Raw genomic sequence first — 14,296 nt, 5'->3', positions numbered from 1 at the left:
AGAAAAAAAAGGGAGTTTTCCTACTGCAGTTAGATACTGCAACGAGCTAACTGCGGTGTGCCACGCTGACAAGTTGTAGCTGGAAGTCCCAAAGCAATGGAAATGAGGGGTGTGAGAGGCCAAGCACCCTCCTGCAGTGACGGAGCAATTAGTGGGTATTCAAAACAAGTGTCAGCTGCACCAGTTCAGCAGCAGAGCTTGGATACAGGACTTCTGATGTGGTTTAGGGCCTGGGGTTTTGCAGCAGAGGATGGATCACAGGGTAACCTAGGCTGGAAGGGACCTCAGGAGGTCTCTAGTCCAAACTCCTGTTCAAAGCAGGGTCAGCTATGAGATTAGACCAGACTGTTTTGTCCATTCAGGCCTTGAAAAACTCCAGGAATGGAGACTGTACAACATCCATGGGCAACCTGCTTCAATGCTTGTCTGTCCTCATGGGAAAAGGCTTTTCCTTTATATCCAGCTGGAAGTGTCAACTCATGTCAACTTATGCCTGCTGTCTCACATCCTCCTACCACTCACCAATGTGAGGAGCCTGTCTCCATCTTCTCAATAACCTCCTTGTTGGCATGAGAATGCTGCTGTTAAGTCCCTCCAAGTTTTCTCTTCCCCAGCCTGAACAAACTAATTTCTCTCATCCTCTCCTCTCAGGCAGGTTCTCCGGCTCCTGGCCAATCTCTTCACCCTCTCCTGAACTTGCTCTGGTTGATCAACACCTTTTTTTTGTACTGAGGGGCCTAAAACTGGGCACAGTATCTGGATATGGTCTAGCAATTGAGTTCAAGATTATCACCTTCCCCTCAATCTACCAGCAGTGCCCCTATTGGTAAAGCTGAGGATGTCGTTGGCCTCTTTTGCTGCATAGGCACACTGATGGCTCACGTGCAACTTGCTATCTACCAGGTCCTTTTCAGAAGGGCTGCTCCCCAGCCAGGCAGAACTCAGCCTGAATCGTTGCAAGAGGTCACTCTTTTCCAAGTGCTTCCAGTTTTCCAGGACTTTACACTTCTTAAATGAGTTCTTGCCAACCCCACTGCTCCATCCTGTCTAGGTCCCTCTGGATGGCAGCCCTGCTGTTCAGCCAGATTCTCCCAGCTGACTGCAGCTCTGGGATGAACAGATGCACAGAGGAACCTGCTTCCCGCCTCATTTGACCTCTATCTGGTGAAAGGTGAAACACAACAGAAAGATGCCCACCCAGCTGCAAGGCTTCGGAGCAGCATGGGAAGAGAGACAGCACAGCAGCCTACGACTGGGATGCACAAGTCCTGCATCTTTGATTTCACCCATGGAGGTAGTATCCAACCACCCAACACTTTCACGTCATGTTGGATTCCAGTATCACCAGCCAAAGACTTTTACAGGACAAATGAGTGTCACTACCCAATGCCCACATAGATTCCCATCACCACCCCCTTTCAGGGTGCCACCTACACCCAACATGAGCATCAATTGCCAAGTACACCACAGCTACCAAAATCACAGCTTTCCAAATGCTCCAGCCAGAAAACTGAACTACTCTTCAGGCATCTAAGCTGGCAATGACCTCTCAAAGAAGGACTGTATATCAATGTAGGACACAGACAACTGCAGCCTTCACAGACGTCAAATACAGATGGGAAGTGGTATCGCTCCATCACAAGTGAGTGAAGCACTTGGACTCCCGCTGATTTAGGAAGCTGTGAGGAGAGGCCAGGGCGAACAAGCCCCTCTTGCAGGAACCAGCTTCCCAGCAGGAGCCAAAGCCTCTACAGCATGTTTTCAGAGCAGTCAAGTCCACTTGCCAAGCAGTTGGGGAAAAAAAATAAAATTAAAAAACCCCCCGATTCTTTCAAAGCAGCAGAGGGAAGGAGAAGGAAGCAGAGTTTCCCTGCTGACATTCACACAGAGCTGTCAGCAGCAGAATATCCTCCAGGAAATATCAAAACCTAGCAAGGTTTTTAGTCTTGTGCATATTTAGAAACCCCCTCGCTTGGGGAAACAGTGAGGATCTCTGTCTTTGCCTGCAGATATCACGAGACTGCAAATCTGTGCGTGGCAAACCCAGGGCTCTCTCATTAGCTCCAGCTCCTTGGATGAGAGGTGAGATATCAGAGGAGAAAAGGAAGATACTCCTCTCCATGTGGGTACATCATGGTATCACCAACCCACCCAGAGCTCTATCATCTGTGGGTCTCTGCCCATCTCATGTACCCTTTTACTTTGCTTTTTTTTTTTTTCATGAAAGATTCCCATTTCATCCCTCTCTTGCCCACTCGGAGCACTTGAGAGCAATCCAGCTTTGTGGAAGGACCTGACACGCTGCCAGCCCCACCAGGATTCAGCTGCAAAACGGGATGAACCCTGCTCTGGTAAGGGATCTCACCCCACACGTGAGGGGGGCAACGACTGTAGCAAGAGGAACCATCACAGCAATCGGCAATGATAACAGAACGGCAGGTTTGGGTGTCCTCCAGGGTGACCTTACTGAAGCAGTCCTGACACTACGGTAGACCAAGGTGCATCTTCTCCAAGGCACAGGCTGACTCCTTCAACAGCTGTAAACAGCACTGTAGCATCCAACCGGAGAGCTGCCAGCCGGCTGATGGGACAGGGTAGCCACACAGCCAGAAACCTGCAGGAGCTCAGACTTGCCTGTACTTTTCAATCCAATTATCGGTGTGAGAAAGCCAGCCTTCCTCAACGCAACTGTGAGATGGGCCAAAATGAGAATTGCAAATCCGAGCTCTCAGATCTAAAAATCTCCCCATGGGGTTTTGTCTCTGGATCCAAAGAAAGCAGGGTCTTGAGGGTTCGGGGTAATCAGGAGGGTGGTTCATGAAACTCGTCAATACTGAGACTTTTCTACTAAATAGACGTGCTACCTGGTGGGAAGTGCTGGCCAGATTTCAGAGCTGTCTGATCTGAATGAAAACCTTCACCCCGAATGGCAGTCCAAATCTAAAAAGCCGTTCAAAGACCTCAAACTGATGGGATTTTATGAAAAATGAAATACAGGCCAAAGAGTGAAAGAATTGTTTAAGCCAAATTTCTTTCTCTGCAAGGAATTTAGCATAGAAAAGGCTTTGAGAGAAATATTTTGATGGAATAAAAAAATTATTTCTTACGGAGAAGTTTCAGATAAATGTAAATTACTACAAATAAACATTTCAAAATGGACAAAGAGCTTTGTTTCGTTAGAAGTGCAATTCCTAGGGCTGTTCCCAAGTTGACATTTGTAAACTCAAATCACCCTTTACACCTGCATCTTACACACAGAATAATTGCAGGTAAGTTGTATTTCTTTGACCGGAAACTATCTGCACAAAAACAATGACCCATAAATTAAATGCCTAGGGAAGGAATACAAGGAATACTGCATACTGCCACGGTCCCTCAGTAATGACAGGTATTAGTGGCACATAATTTGGCCAGATACACTAGAAAAAAAATCCAAAATAAGCATACAAACCCATGCAAAGCATCTCCATGGGTACATCTCTAGCTTTCTCCTGCCACTGGAGTGAAGACCTAAGCATGTAATGAGAGAGTGTGCAAAGGAAAAAAAAAAAAAGCCAGTGGATTTTGGCACCTGGCTGTTTTACAGCAAAGTGGTTTGTAGGAAGCACATACCCAGGAATAACTCCCATTCCCGATGGTTTACTGCGCTGTTTGTAGAGAGACAAAACAGACATTTGTTAAACTCAAGAGAGGCTTTTGTATCTCCTGAAAACAATCCCTAAAATTTCACAGGGGTGCCGACTGACTTTCAGCCACGGGTTTTGTTTGAAGCGCTTCCCATCGTACATAGGAGCTCTCTCTGCCAACGAAGCCCACCAGGCACCCTGGAGTATACTAAAGCTGTGGCAACGCTTACCAACGTGGTATGGAAGCACAGGGAACACCACGGGCCGGCCAGCACAGAAGGTAATTACAGATACTAGGATCTGACCAAAGCACTGCAAGATGAAATATTTCTCATTAAAGAGTACCGCAGGAACTCTAATGCCCACAAGTGGTCAGGAGCTGGTTTTCCCTCCGATCCGATTTGTCTAGTTTAGCCGTTTGATATGATCACACACCTCACCACCGTTGCCGCATTGATTTTCTCCAACACTTCTTTGAGCGAGCAAAATATTTCCTGTGCTTTGCAGGAAAGAAAATGAGTTGTGGAGGCACACCAGAAGTTTCTGGTAGAGCAAAGAACTGAACCCAGCTGTCTCTCAACCCACTCATCCCTGGGCCACCATTCTCCATCCCCAAGACACCAACCAGTGCCTACCAGGCTTTTAATCCAAGGGCGCTGGTTTCTATACATGAGATATGAATAAGGGAATTTTTCTTTTCCGTAGTTCTGCATTTTTATCCTATTTATATCTTCATTCTGCAGGGCCAGGCTGTGATGTGGACAAGCCAGCAGAATTGGAGGGCATATTTCTACGGCATATTATTCAGTGCAGTTGGTCTGCACATGTAGCTATGTGAATGAGGGAGGGTTGCAAAATGTATTTTGCCTGGGGCAGTGAAATAGCTGGGGCCAACCTTGTCATTCTGTTTCACTCACTCTTTTCCTACCTTATCTCTATCTTGGTTTTTCCTTTACTTTGTCTCTTTGTTGTCTTGGTTACATGGGCAGATTGCTGATATGCTGCTAGTTTTCATTTTAATGATATGTTCCTGTAAAGCACAATATTTTACTTCAGTTGTGTGTGCCACTGGATAAATTCCTTTGACATATGTGACATTTGTATATCAACTAACAGATATTGCTTTATGACTGTGGGTATTTTGCAGAGTATTCACGGATTGCATACATCAAAATCTGATGCACAGTCTGCCACTTTCGTACAAAAATACACACACAGAGAAAAAGACTGAAACTGCAGGAAAAATAAGGAAAGTTTCTCCAAAACCATCTTGTAATTACTTGCAGTGAGTCTTCCAACAACTGAATAGATCCTGCTACCTTGAAGATAATCTCATAACTCCTCTCTTCATGCTATCCAAAATACTTCACAGTAGCTTGACCTACTAGCTGCACTGCATGAGCAGAAACAGTAATACATACCACGCATGGTAGGACCCAGCAAGCAGAAAGAAAAAAAAAAAAAAAAAGATAGCTCCTGGGCTTTGTCCACTGGTACATGGAGTTTCATCTAATCTAACAAAGCTTATTCCAATTTACCCATAGACTTTTTTTTTTTTTTTAAGTATAAATCAAACTTTGTGCTAACGTAATGGATTACGCTGGAGTTGCAATACCAATGCAGTACTTCCCTTGATTCCTATTCAAAAGCACCTGATTGATGAGTCAGGATGGAAACCAAAGCTTCAAAAGGCCCACGAAGTCTTGGCAGGGGCCAAGGAGTGTCAAGTGAAAATCCTGAGTGCCAAACTGGTCTTGTGTGGCACCCAGAGGGGAAAACAGGCTCGTGTCCTGAGCTCAGATACCCTCAGGAGCCCTGAGGGAGAGTCAGTGATTGCACAAGTCAGAGCAAGGATGGAGCTGAACCTACAGGAACTGAAGGTTTCCAGGAGCCTGGATCAACTGGTCCGAAACAGCCACACGCGTTCAGGGGAGCCCATTTTGCTTGGCATTCTACCTCCCTTACTCAGCCGAGGAAGATCTCAGCCCGAGACTCCAGCTCTGCTCCGACACACAGACCCAATGCACTAACTAATGCAGGCAGAATATTCAGCACATTAGGAAAAAGGGAATAAAATGAAGCTTTCTCAAATTACATCAGGCAGTTCAGCTCCCCTCTTCTCATTCTTTACCCTATAAGGCTGTCCCCGCTCTTTACCACACTCCGTAAAGCACCAAGAGCTTTCTCTCCTATTTTCCCCTGTTAAAAGAAATTAGATCTTGTGACCTGCAAAGGCAAAGACAGAGCTGTGTCTGAGTTCGCTTCCTCTGAAGCCAAAGGAAAAAAAAACCAAAAGCTTGTGAGTGCAGGGAAGCAGCAGTCATTCTTAACCGTTTAGGTCTTTTGGATATTTACCATTCAGATCTCAGCTACCCCATTTTTCTCCCCCCAAGAGACTGACTGAAGAACTAAACAGTTTATTATGATATCACAGATGACAGGGAAGCAAAACCTAATTAGTCAGGGGAGGAGATTATTTTTTACAACTGTTTAAAAAACAATTTGGCTCCTTTTCCACATGCCCGAATAGACTGTTAAAAAAATAATAATAAAAAAATAAATCTCTTCTCAAAAGCATGAGCAGCCCTTCCTCTGTTGAACAAAGCCAGAGACATTTGCCAGTGGGCAGGATCCTGTTCCCCTTGCAGACCTATCTCAGCATGGGGGCAATGCCATCTGAATTTACAACCCCGATTTTCTTTTTAAGTGAAGAAACAGGTATAGGAACAAAACCAGATATTTCAGACCTTCCATAAGACCATCCATGAACAAATTACTCCCTTTCTTCCCCCTGTCTGCTCTGTCCCTCTTATACGCAAGCCATAGCGGGTCACCTTTTCATAGCACCTTCCTCTCCCCAACTTGGAAGTTTTTATTTGCAAAGGGAATTCAAACAGGATTCAACACCCAACCCTCAAGATTCTGCCCATCCTCTTCTTCCAGCTTCTCACCCATCTCCATTGTTATGACGGTGCCACAGTCTCCTCGCACGTGTAATATTTTGCAACACCCCTGGGCCGTTCAGATAAACACTGCCAGACTGGCACATAGGGATTGAAATGGAGACGGTGCCCATCATTAACATGAGAAGGTCACTTCTAGAAACCTCTTGTTGCCTTAATAAAATCACAGGTAGATGATTCCCAGGTTCCACCTCTCAAGACTCTCGATTATTGCCTTATATGGCAAACTACAGAGCTACAGCCATACAACAGCCATATTTTTAGTGAGAATGCACAGCGAGGAGCATAAATACACTCTTTATTGTATTTGGGTTTATGTGGTGTCAACCATAAACATAATGCTCATTATCATTTGAGACACAGCTTTCTCTTGATAAAAATACTCTCCTTCCAGTACAATCACCCAGCCTGACCTAAACAGAGCAACCGCTAATCCCATGCTGGGCTCATGGTGAAATCACAGTCCAGTCACATTGCTCTGAAGAAAGATCTCCAGAGCATGAATCCTCTTTCTTAACAAACTTCAGCTGCAGTCAGTTTTTCTCCAGCATGCACCCTGTGATCAACTACTTAATTAGAGATTGTCTGAACACAAAAATATTCTGTTGGATGTAAACTGCATCAAGTCCGTCTGTGGCTGGGTCTGTGGTTTGACTTCAGAAACATTCATTTGCTGATGAACAAATTGGGAAGAAGGATTTTGTCCTTTCTCACATCACCTCTATCCCTCAAGGGTGAAAAACAGTTTTTTGCCAACTGAAACAATTGCTGTCCTCAAAATAGGTGATGGACCTTAGTATAAGGACTGCAGTCACACCCAATGCAATACTGCAAATCTCCACAAGAACATGAAAATCTGAGTTAGAGGACCACGTTAGGTCTTACCTTCTTGAGCTTCCCACTCTTGGTGCCCACAAAAGCCAGGGAGTGGTTCTTGTAGACGTAGGCAATCACAGATGTCATTCTGTCTCCATCCTCGGTGAAAATGGGGAGCCCTCGCACCATGGATGAAACTCCCAAGGGGGCATTCATATCCAGGCCACAGAAATTGTCATCAATTGTTAACAGCTATAAACAAAAAGAAAGAGCACGTGAAAAAACAAAGCCACCAATTCTTTAGCCATTTGGCAAGTACCCATCCAAGCAGGGACACCATTGCATAACGTGCCTATAATTCTTGCAGGGTGAGAAGTCAATGACAAAGGCAGGACTGGAGAAATGCAGAGGTGGAAAAAAATTTGTCCAAAGTTGCATGATGAGTTACAGACAGAAGGAGAACTGGAAACTTGCTTCTCTTGAATGACAGCCCAGCAGGATACATTATGTTAAGCCTTTTTCCTACTGCTTTACCAGTCAAGACCTAGCAATCAAAGACAAAGTCTCCTGAAAATGTCTTAAACGTACCTAGTTCTGTCAGAAAAAAGGATGCACTTCATTCCCATGAGATCCAGAATAAGAACCACCGAGCTAAATCTGCACCGACAAATAAAATAGACTCTGGCCTGCCCTCTGGCCCCAAGACCCAACAGTAAGGCTCACATCCAGGAAACCTCAATAATCACTCCCCTCCCACCACCAAATCCTGCAGTATCACCCACACTACATCTTGAAAATCACAGTCCCCCAAGGCCTGACCAGGCATTGTCTGGGAGAGGGCTGGTCAGCCCAGGCCAAATTTGCAGTAGGGACCCTGCTAAGGGTATAGATGGTGCCTGCACATGCTCCCCATTACTGGGGTTAGTTTAACCGTATAGTCCTGGGTCCTTTTCTCACACTGTTGACCTGGGCACTTCATCCTCCTGGGTCTCCCTTTCTTCTCCATGAAACGGAGATTATCCACCTTTATCCGTCTTACTGGGGTACTGTAACTCATTGAAGTTCTTTGGAGAGGAGGGAAGGTTTCACAGCTATTACGCTAGCTTTCCAGCACTACTTGGAGATACCCATGAACTCCTAGCAACCAGAGAAAAGGTCCTGTTCATTAATGCTGCTGCCTACGCTGTAACACCTATTGCATTTGAGCTCAACAGGCTTGTCATCACACAGATGCTCCACTGGGATCCTTGTGTACGAACAGACATTATCTCTGAGTGTGTTTCTTTGAACTGCAGGGAGTTATAGAAGTGCAGCAGCAGAACAGTACAGACAACTTTTCTACCTTAAGGCACCATCTGGACAGTAGGCGAGGTTAATACAGGTTGCCGATATAAAGACCTTGACAGAATAAGTCAAATAACGATGAAGCTCCAAATATCACAGTACGCAATTGCCAAAGCAGTTAGACTTTATTAACTTCAATGGGACCAGCTACAGATTTGAAGTTAAGCAGTCACTTAAAATATTTTGCTGGACTAAGACCTAGAAAGGCAATAATTAATTGTACAGGAAGGTTGCCTAGTTTTCATATATTAGTAACAAAGGACCATGACAATTTTCTTTGTCTGAGCTCACATCTTCCTGGAAGCATGGCTAGAATACATACTAGTCCTTGCTTGAGTTCAGGAGCAGTAAAAGCCTGATAGTTGATTCATTTTATCCTCACCCAGCAATTACAGGGAATAATTACAGATGGTTTTACTGAATGGAAGAATAATGTGTCCTAAATGTATTTATAAACACATAAAACAGCCATTAGTAAGGAAAAGCTAGCCTGAGCTCTGGCCTGCAAGAGTCATTAGTGTTTGTGGACTGCCCTTTCAGAGCTAAAACACCAGCTCAAAGAGCAATTACAGATCAGATCAACAGCCTCCATGAGCAGCAGACAGGATGTTGCTAGTCTACAATGCCAAAACAAAGTGTAAGATAAATCCGCATTCCCAGATGCAAAGGCCAAATTCATCCAAGGTCTAGTACCACCATGCTGATGGCCACACTTCAGAGAAGCAGGACAGCCCTGCTGACAGCATGACTTGCTAAAACTGCGTATTTCTGTGGATAATGAGAACACGTACAGTTTCATTACGTAGGTCAGAATGGAAAAGCTGCAGCTTGATTGCTCAGGAAGAACAAATGTGTTTGAAGCAGCGACACTACCCAGATCTTTCTATGAGATGTGAGACACTGACTCCCAGAGGTGAGCTAACGAGGGGAGTGGTGTGTTGGTCTGACGCAGCGCGACAAGGCTTCTGTTTACCAATTTGCTACCCAACACATCATTTGGTGTGCGATCCATCTTACATAGCTTTAGCCATGTGAAATCTTAGTAAGTAGCCTACAGTTGTCATCTAAACTACCTTCATAATCAATGGAGGAAAGGAGGTAGGTCAGAGAACAAGCCAACCAATCAGCCTTGTAATGCACTGGATCACCTTCCGATAGAGCCAGTTGATTGCAAAAGGACTCCAGATGATTCACTTAGCCTAAGCATCTAACATTAAGCTATATCATACTTTGAACAGGAGACCATAAAATCTTTTGAGGTCCCTTCCAACCTGAATTATCCTATGGATGTAGGATCTGAGAAGAATCCAGATCTTGAAGTCAAGCCTACTTTGACCAGAAACTCTTAAGCTCTCAAATCAACATGATCTGTGTTTCAAGGCTGTGATAAAACTGTGTGCGTGTCTCACTCAAACCAACAGCCTGACAGGCTGAGAGACGAATCGTTTCAGACTGAAAGCAAGAAATTCCCAAACCTTCTACAAATAAGAGAAAGAGGACCGAGAGAAAGCCCTGCTTTCATCATGGTTTTAAAGGAAAACAAGAAATGAGAAACAGCTTTCTTCACCAACGAGAGGATGAAAACCTCAATACTGACAGCAGATGACTTACCTAGGGTGCAGTGTACAAAGCTCTATCTCAAACAACAGGAAATTATACCAGTAGCAATCAAGCAGAGCTAACACAGTCCAAGGCATCCTCCTTGGACACACACTCCCCTCCCTGAAGCACAGCCAAAACCAGCTACTCCAGCTGAAGCACCTGGAGACCAGAAAGGACCCATGCAATCATCTGCTCTGCCTTCCCACACAACCCAGGACCTCAAATCTCAGGCAGGAGCTGCCTGTGCTGTTTTGCAGGGAGATACAAGCTACTTCTGTTTGCTCCCCAGACAGGTCTGAGTCTGCGTGGCTGTAAGGATATAGCGCTGAGCCCTCCATAACACACTCTATCAACAGCCAGGATGTGTTAGCTAGAGGATATATGATTGCTGTAGATGTATATCAGAGCTCACATAGCCTGAGTAAGCTCTCATCTTCCTGCAAGACCCTAAGAGGATATAGACTCAGAGATCTCAGCATCAAGCACAATAACCTGTGGCTGATCTGCAGCACATCTCCAACCTGTTGAGACTTAATTAATCCAATTGCCACAGGTTAGTTCCTCCTCCATCAGACTGGGCCCAGCTCCAGCTGAACACAGACCTACCCTTAATGGGGCTGATATCATGGTTTTTCCCTCATACACACACAAAACTAAATTTAAGCCCATTTATTTCACCTTATTTCCCTGAGTTTATTTACAGAAGGACACATCCTTATAAGAACGGCTTATAAGAAAGATGGGGACAGACTTTTTAGTAGGGCCTGTTGTGATAGGACAAGGGGTAATGGTTTTAAACTAAAAGAAGGCAGATTCAGACTAGATGTAAGGAAGAAATTTTTTATGATGAGGGTGGTGAGACACTGGCACAGGTTGCCCAGAGAGGTGGTAGATGCCCCATCCCTGGAAACATTCAAGGTCAAGTTGGATGGGGGTCTGAGCAACCTGATCTAGTTGAAGATGTCCCTGCTTGTTGCAGGGGGGTTGGAACTAGATGACCTTTAATGGTCCCTTCCAATCCAAGCCATTCTATGATCCAGGGACCAGGGCAAGGTTGAAGAGTGAAATCAGCACTTTCTCTTACATGACACAGTTCAGATGAGATCTAGGACCATCACAGCACACCCTAGCCTCTGAGACACGCAAAGTGCTGTGTGAGGGCAGGTAAGGCCATGATGTTCACTCACATGCTGTTGCATGGGTGCTGGAGAAGAGTTGTAGTTTGCAACGTGGACAACCATTCTCCAAGAATAGGAGTGAGGCCAGCAAGCCACACACCACATGAAAACTATTTTCATTTAACACATTTGGGTTATTTCCTCTGGGGATCATCTGCAAAAAAATACCATCAAGTGAAACCCTACAAATAAACATCACCCAGCTCCAGTGCAGCTGTGGCTCTCAGCTGCACACACGCCTTTGTAAAAAGAGAAATACAGTCATCTTCTTCAGCAAAGAGAAACACGTAAGGAAGTTTGGATTTATGATGAAAGGGTCAGGAGTTGCAAGCACAGGTTTATTTTCAATTCCAGACACTCCTAGCAGCAATATAAAGTAGCCACGTTAAACTCTCTGGAGCTTCTCTGCTTGGCAATTTCACGTTAACGACTTTCTAGAATGAAAGCGGAGGTGAGGACATGAATTCACTCTGCTTGCAACACTGCTGCCGCACCAGCTGGGATATCAGGGAGGGGCAAAGGGAAGATCTAAAGAGGCAGGAATAGGATCAGCAATTCTCGCATCCTGAGCGGTTAAAATCTAACCCAGAAATTCACAGCACAGTCTGCAGGTAACTCAGAAAGGAAGGGGGACCTTGGGATTGAGACGTTGGACTGGGGTCAATTAGTTCATCATCCCACACCAGATTCCCACCTGCAAAAGAGAGAATAGTACTCACCACCCCTCTGCCCCAGGGAAGCTGCTAAACACAGGTTCATAAGGTGCTCTACATATCCAAAATATCTTCATGTGAGAACGATTGGCAGCTCCCAGGGTATAAATGCCCTCCCGAGTCTCACCAGCTGTCTCTCCATCTTGGGCTGATGTGCAGGAGGAAGCCAGCTGATAAGTGGCTGTGGTCTGCTGCTGCTCCTCCCTGTGTCTGCAGCCAGAGGGTTCATCTGCTGCCGTGACACCGTGGCCAAGTGTCACATTCACCAGTGAAATTAGAAGGATGTGCAAAAGAATGAGCCTGATTTACAGGAGGAATCTGGCAGGCATTTGCCTTCTCTAGGATTAAGCCTATCAAATAAATAATTAACACATCCAAGCTCTCCTGGAGAGGATGGTTTTACAAGGCTGGTGCTGGCTCAGTCCCCTAGGGATGTGCTGCACCCCCAAACTCAGCAGAAGGGTTAGAGCTCTGATTACACCACCTCCTTTCCCATCCTCATCTGATTCCCCAGCCGAAGCAAGCACTTTGGCATCGTGCAAATGGCTGAAGCACCAGATATTAGGGGGCCAGTGCAAACAGTGCTCATAATAAACTGCAATTGCCCCTTAAACATCTGCTTTAGCTATTTGCCTCTGAAACAGCCCCTGATAATCAAACACAGCCTAATCCATATTTTGGGAAAAGCTTTGATAAAGGATTACCCATCCCTCATTCTTCCTTGCTTCCGCTCTGGTGAAATCTTCCTCCCCAATCAAAGCACCGGAGCCTTTTTCCAGATATCTCAGCAGGCTCCAAAGCAATTCCACAGACTCACTGGGGATAAAGGCTGTCCCAACGGCCAAGTCTTGCCTTTGATTTACAGCTAATATCTAACAGCCCTGTCTTCACACGGTGGCAGGTACTTGGCTTCTCACTCTTATTATCTCAGGCTTGGCTACGCCAGACGATGGAGGGAACGCACACATTACAGCCGTCTGTGCTGCCAGCAGGGCCAGGGAGCCAACAGCAATAAGAAATCAACAGTAATATGCATTTGAGTCTTTGCAAGGAGATATCCAAGGTCTTTTCCATCAAGTGACTGCAAGATCTTCTTCCTTCCTGACTGAAAAGACTGAGTGAGGGCGAGGGTTGGCATGTATCCTACTCAATAGGATATTTAAAAATCTAGAGATGGAAGCCCTAGGAAAATCTGTCACCAGGAACTTCTCGGTACCTGAAGAGATACAAGCTAGGAAATTTAGGGTCTAGGTCACCTGGTGCAGGGGTGAACCATAAATCTCCACCCAGCAGAGCTGCAAATGATGGCAGAAACCATCACCCTTCAAACCACAGATCTTTAAACTTCAACACCAGCAGTATGGTACCCAAGGCTTGCGCTTCTCCTGTTTGCCTGTGCATGTCCTTTTGATGGTATCAGCATGGGCTTCACTATTTGGTGAACTTCTGTTGACATGCTGGTTTTCCCTATCCCTGGCATTAGTATCTTGCCTTCCTCAAGCTGGATTGGCTCTGCCTCTGAGCTCCTGCAGTATCTCTGTTTCTGGCCATGCTGCCTCCAAGTCTCTCTTCTGACTCCTCTGAGACCAATGGACTTTGGTTCACCTGACCTTCTTCTCGTGATCTGTGCTGTGAACTTTGGCAGAACCGTCGCTTTTCAGCCCGTTGGCTGTGTCTAGTTATGAGGTCCTAGTGCAGGATGGAGACAGCCCCTCTGACTTTCACCTCATGCCACATCATTCGCATAATTTGATGCCTGTTACTGCCCTCCCCATCACATGCATTCCTGACACTGGGTCAGGAAAAGGCTGTGGGCTTGCCCAGTGAGCATCAACAGCTGTAGACCTTTGTCATCTGCAATTCAAAGCCACAGAGAAATTTTGCGGACAAAAAGATGGGAACCCTGGGCCACCAACCAAAGATAACACAGATCACCAACCAGCCCACTCTTCAGCAGTTAGCCTGCAGTCTAATGACACACAAAAATACCCAGTACCGTTTCCCCAGGGGGCTCTGTGATATAATGGAAGCTGGATAAAGAGCCGGCATTTGGA

At 45.6% G+C, this 14,296-nt stretch overlaps 1 protein-coding gene across 3 annotated transcripts in view; it reads right to left on the bottom strand.

The window, feature by feature from the left end:
• The window catches only part of PLXNA4 (plexin A4), a 454,779-nt gene that overhangs the window by 396,920 nt on the left and 43,563 nt on the right, over nt 1-14,296 (bottom strand). For all 3 annotated transcript variants that reach the window (XM_054806078.1, XM_054806099.1, XM_054806089.1), the window contains exon 3: nt 7,475-7,657. In XM_054806078.1, the coding sequence (XP_054662053.1) occupies nt 7,475-7,657 (183 nt within the window). The remainder of the gene's footprint in view (nt 1-7,474; nt 7,658-14,296) is intronic.

The sequence above is a fragment of the Grus americana genome, chromosome 1 (assembly GCF_028858705.1).
Source record: "Grus americana isolate bGruAme1 chromosome 1, bGruAme1.mat, whole genome shotgun sequence".
Taxonomy (NCBI): domain Eukaryota; kingdom Metazoa; phylum Chordata; class Aves; order Gruiformes; family Gruidae; genus Grus; species Grus americana.
Note: the sequence above shows the minus strand (reverse complement) of the source record. Positions and strands in the feature narration are given on the sequence as shown.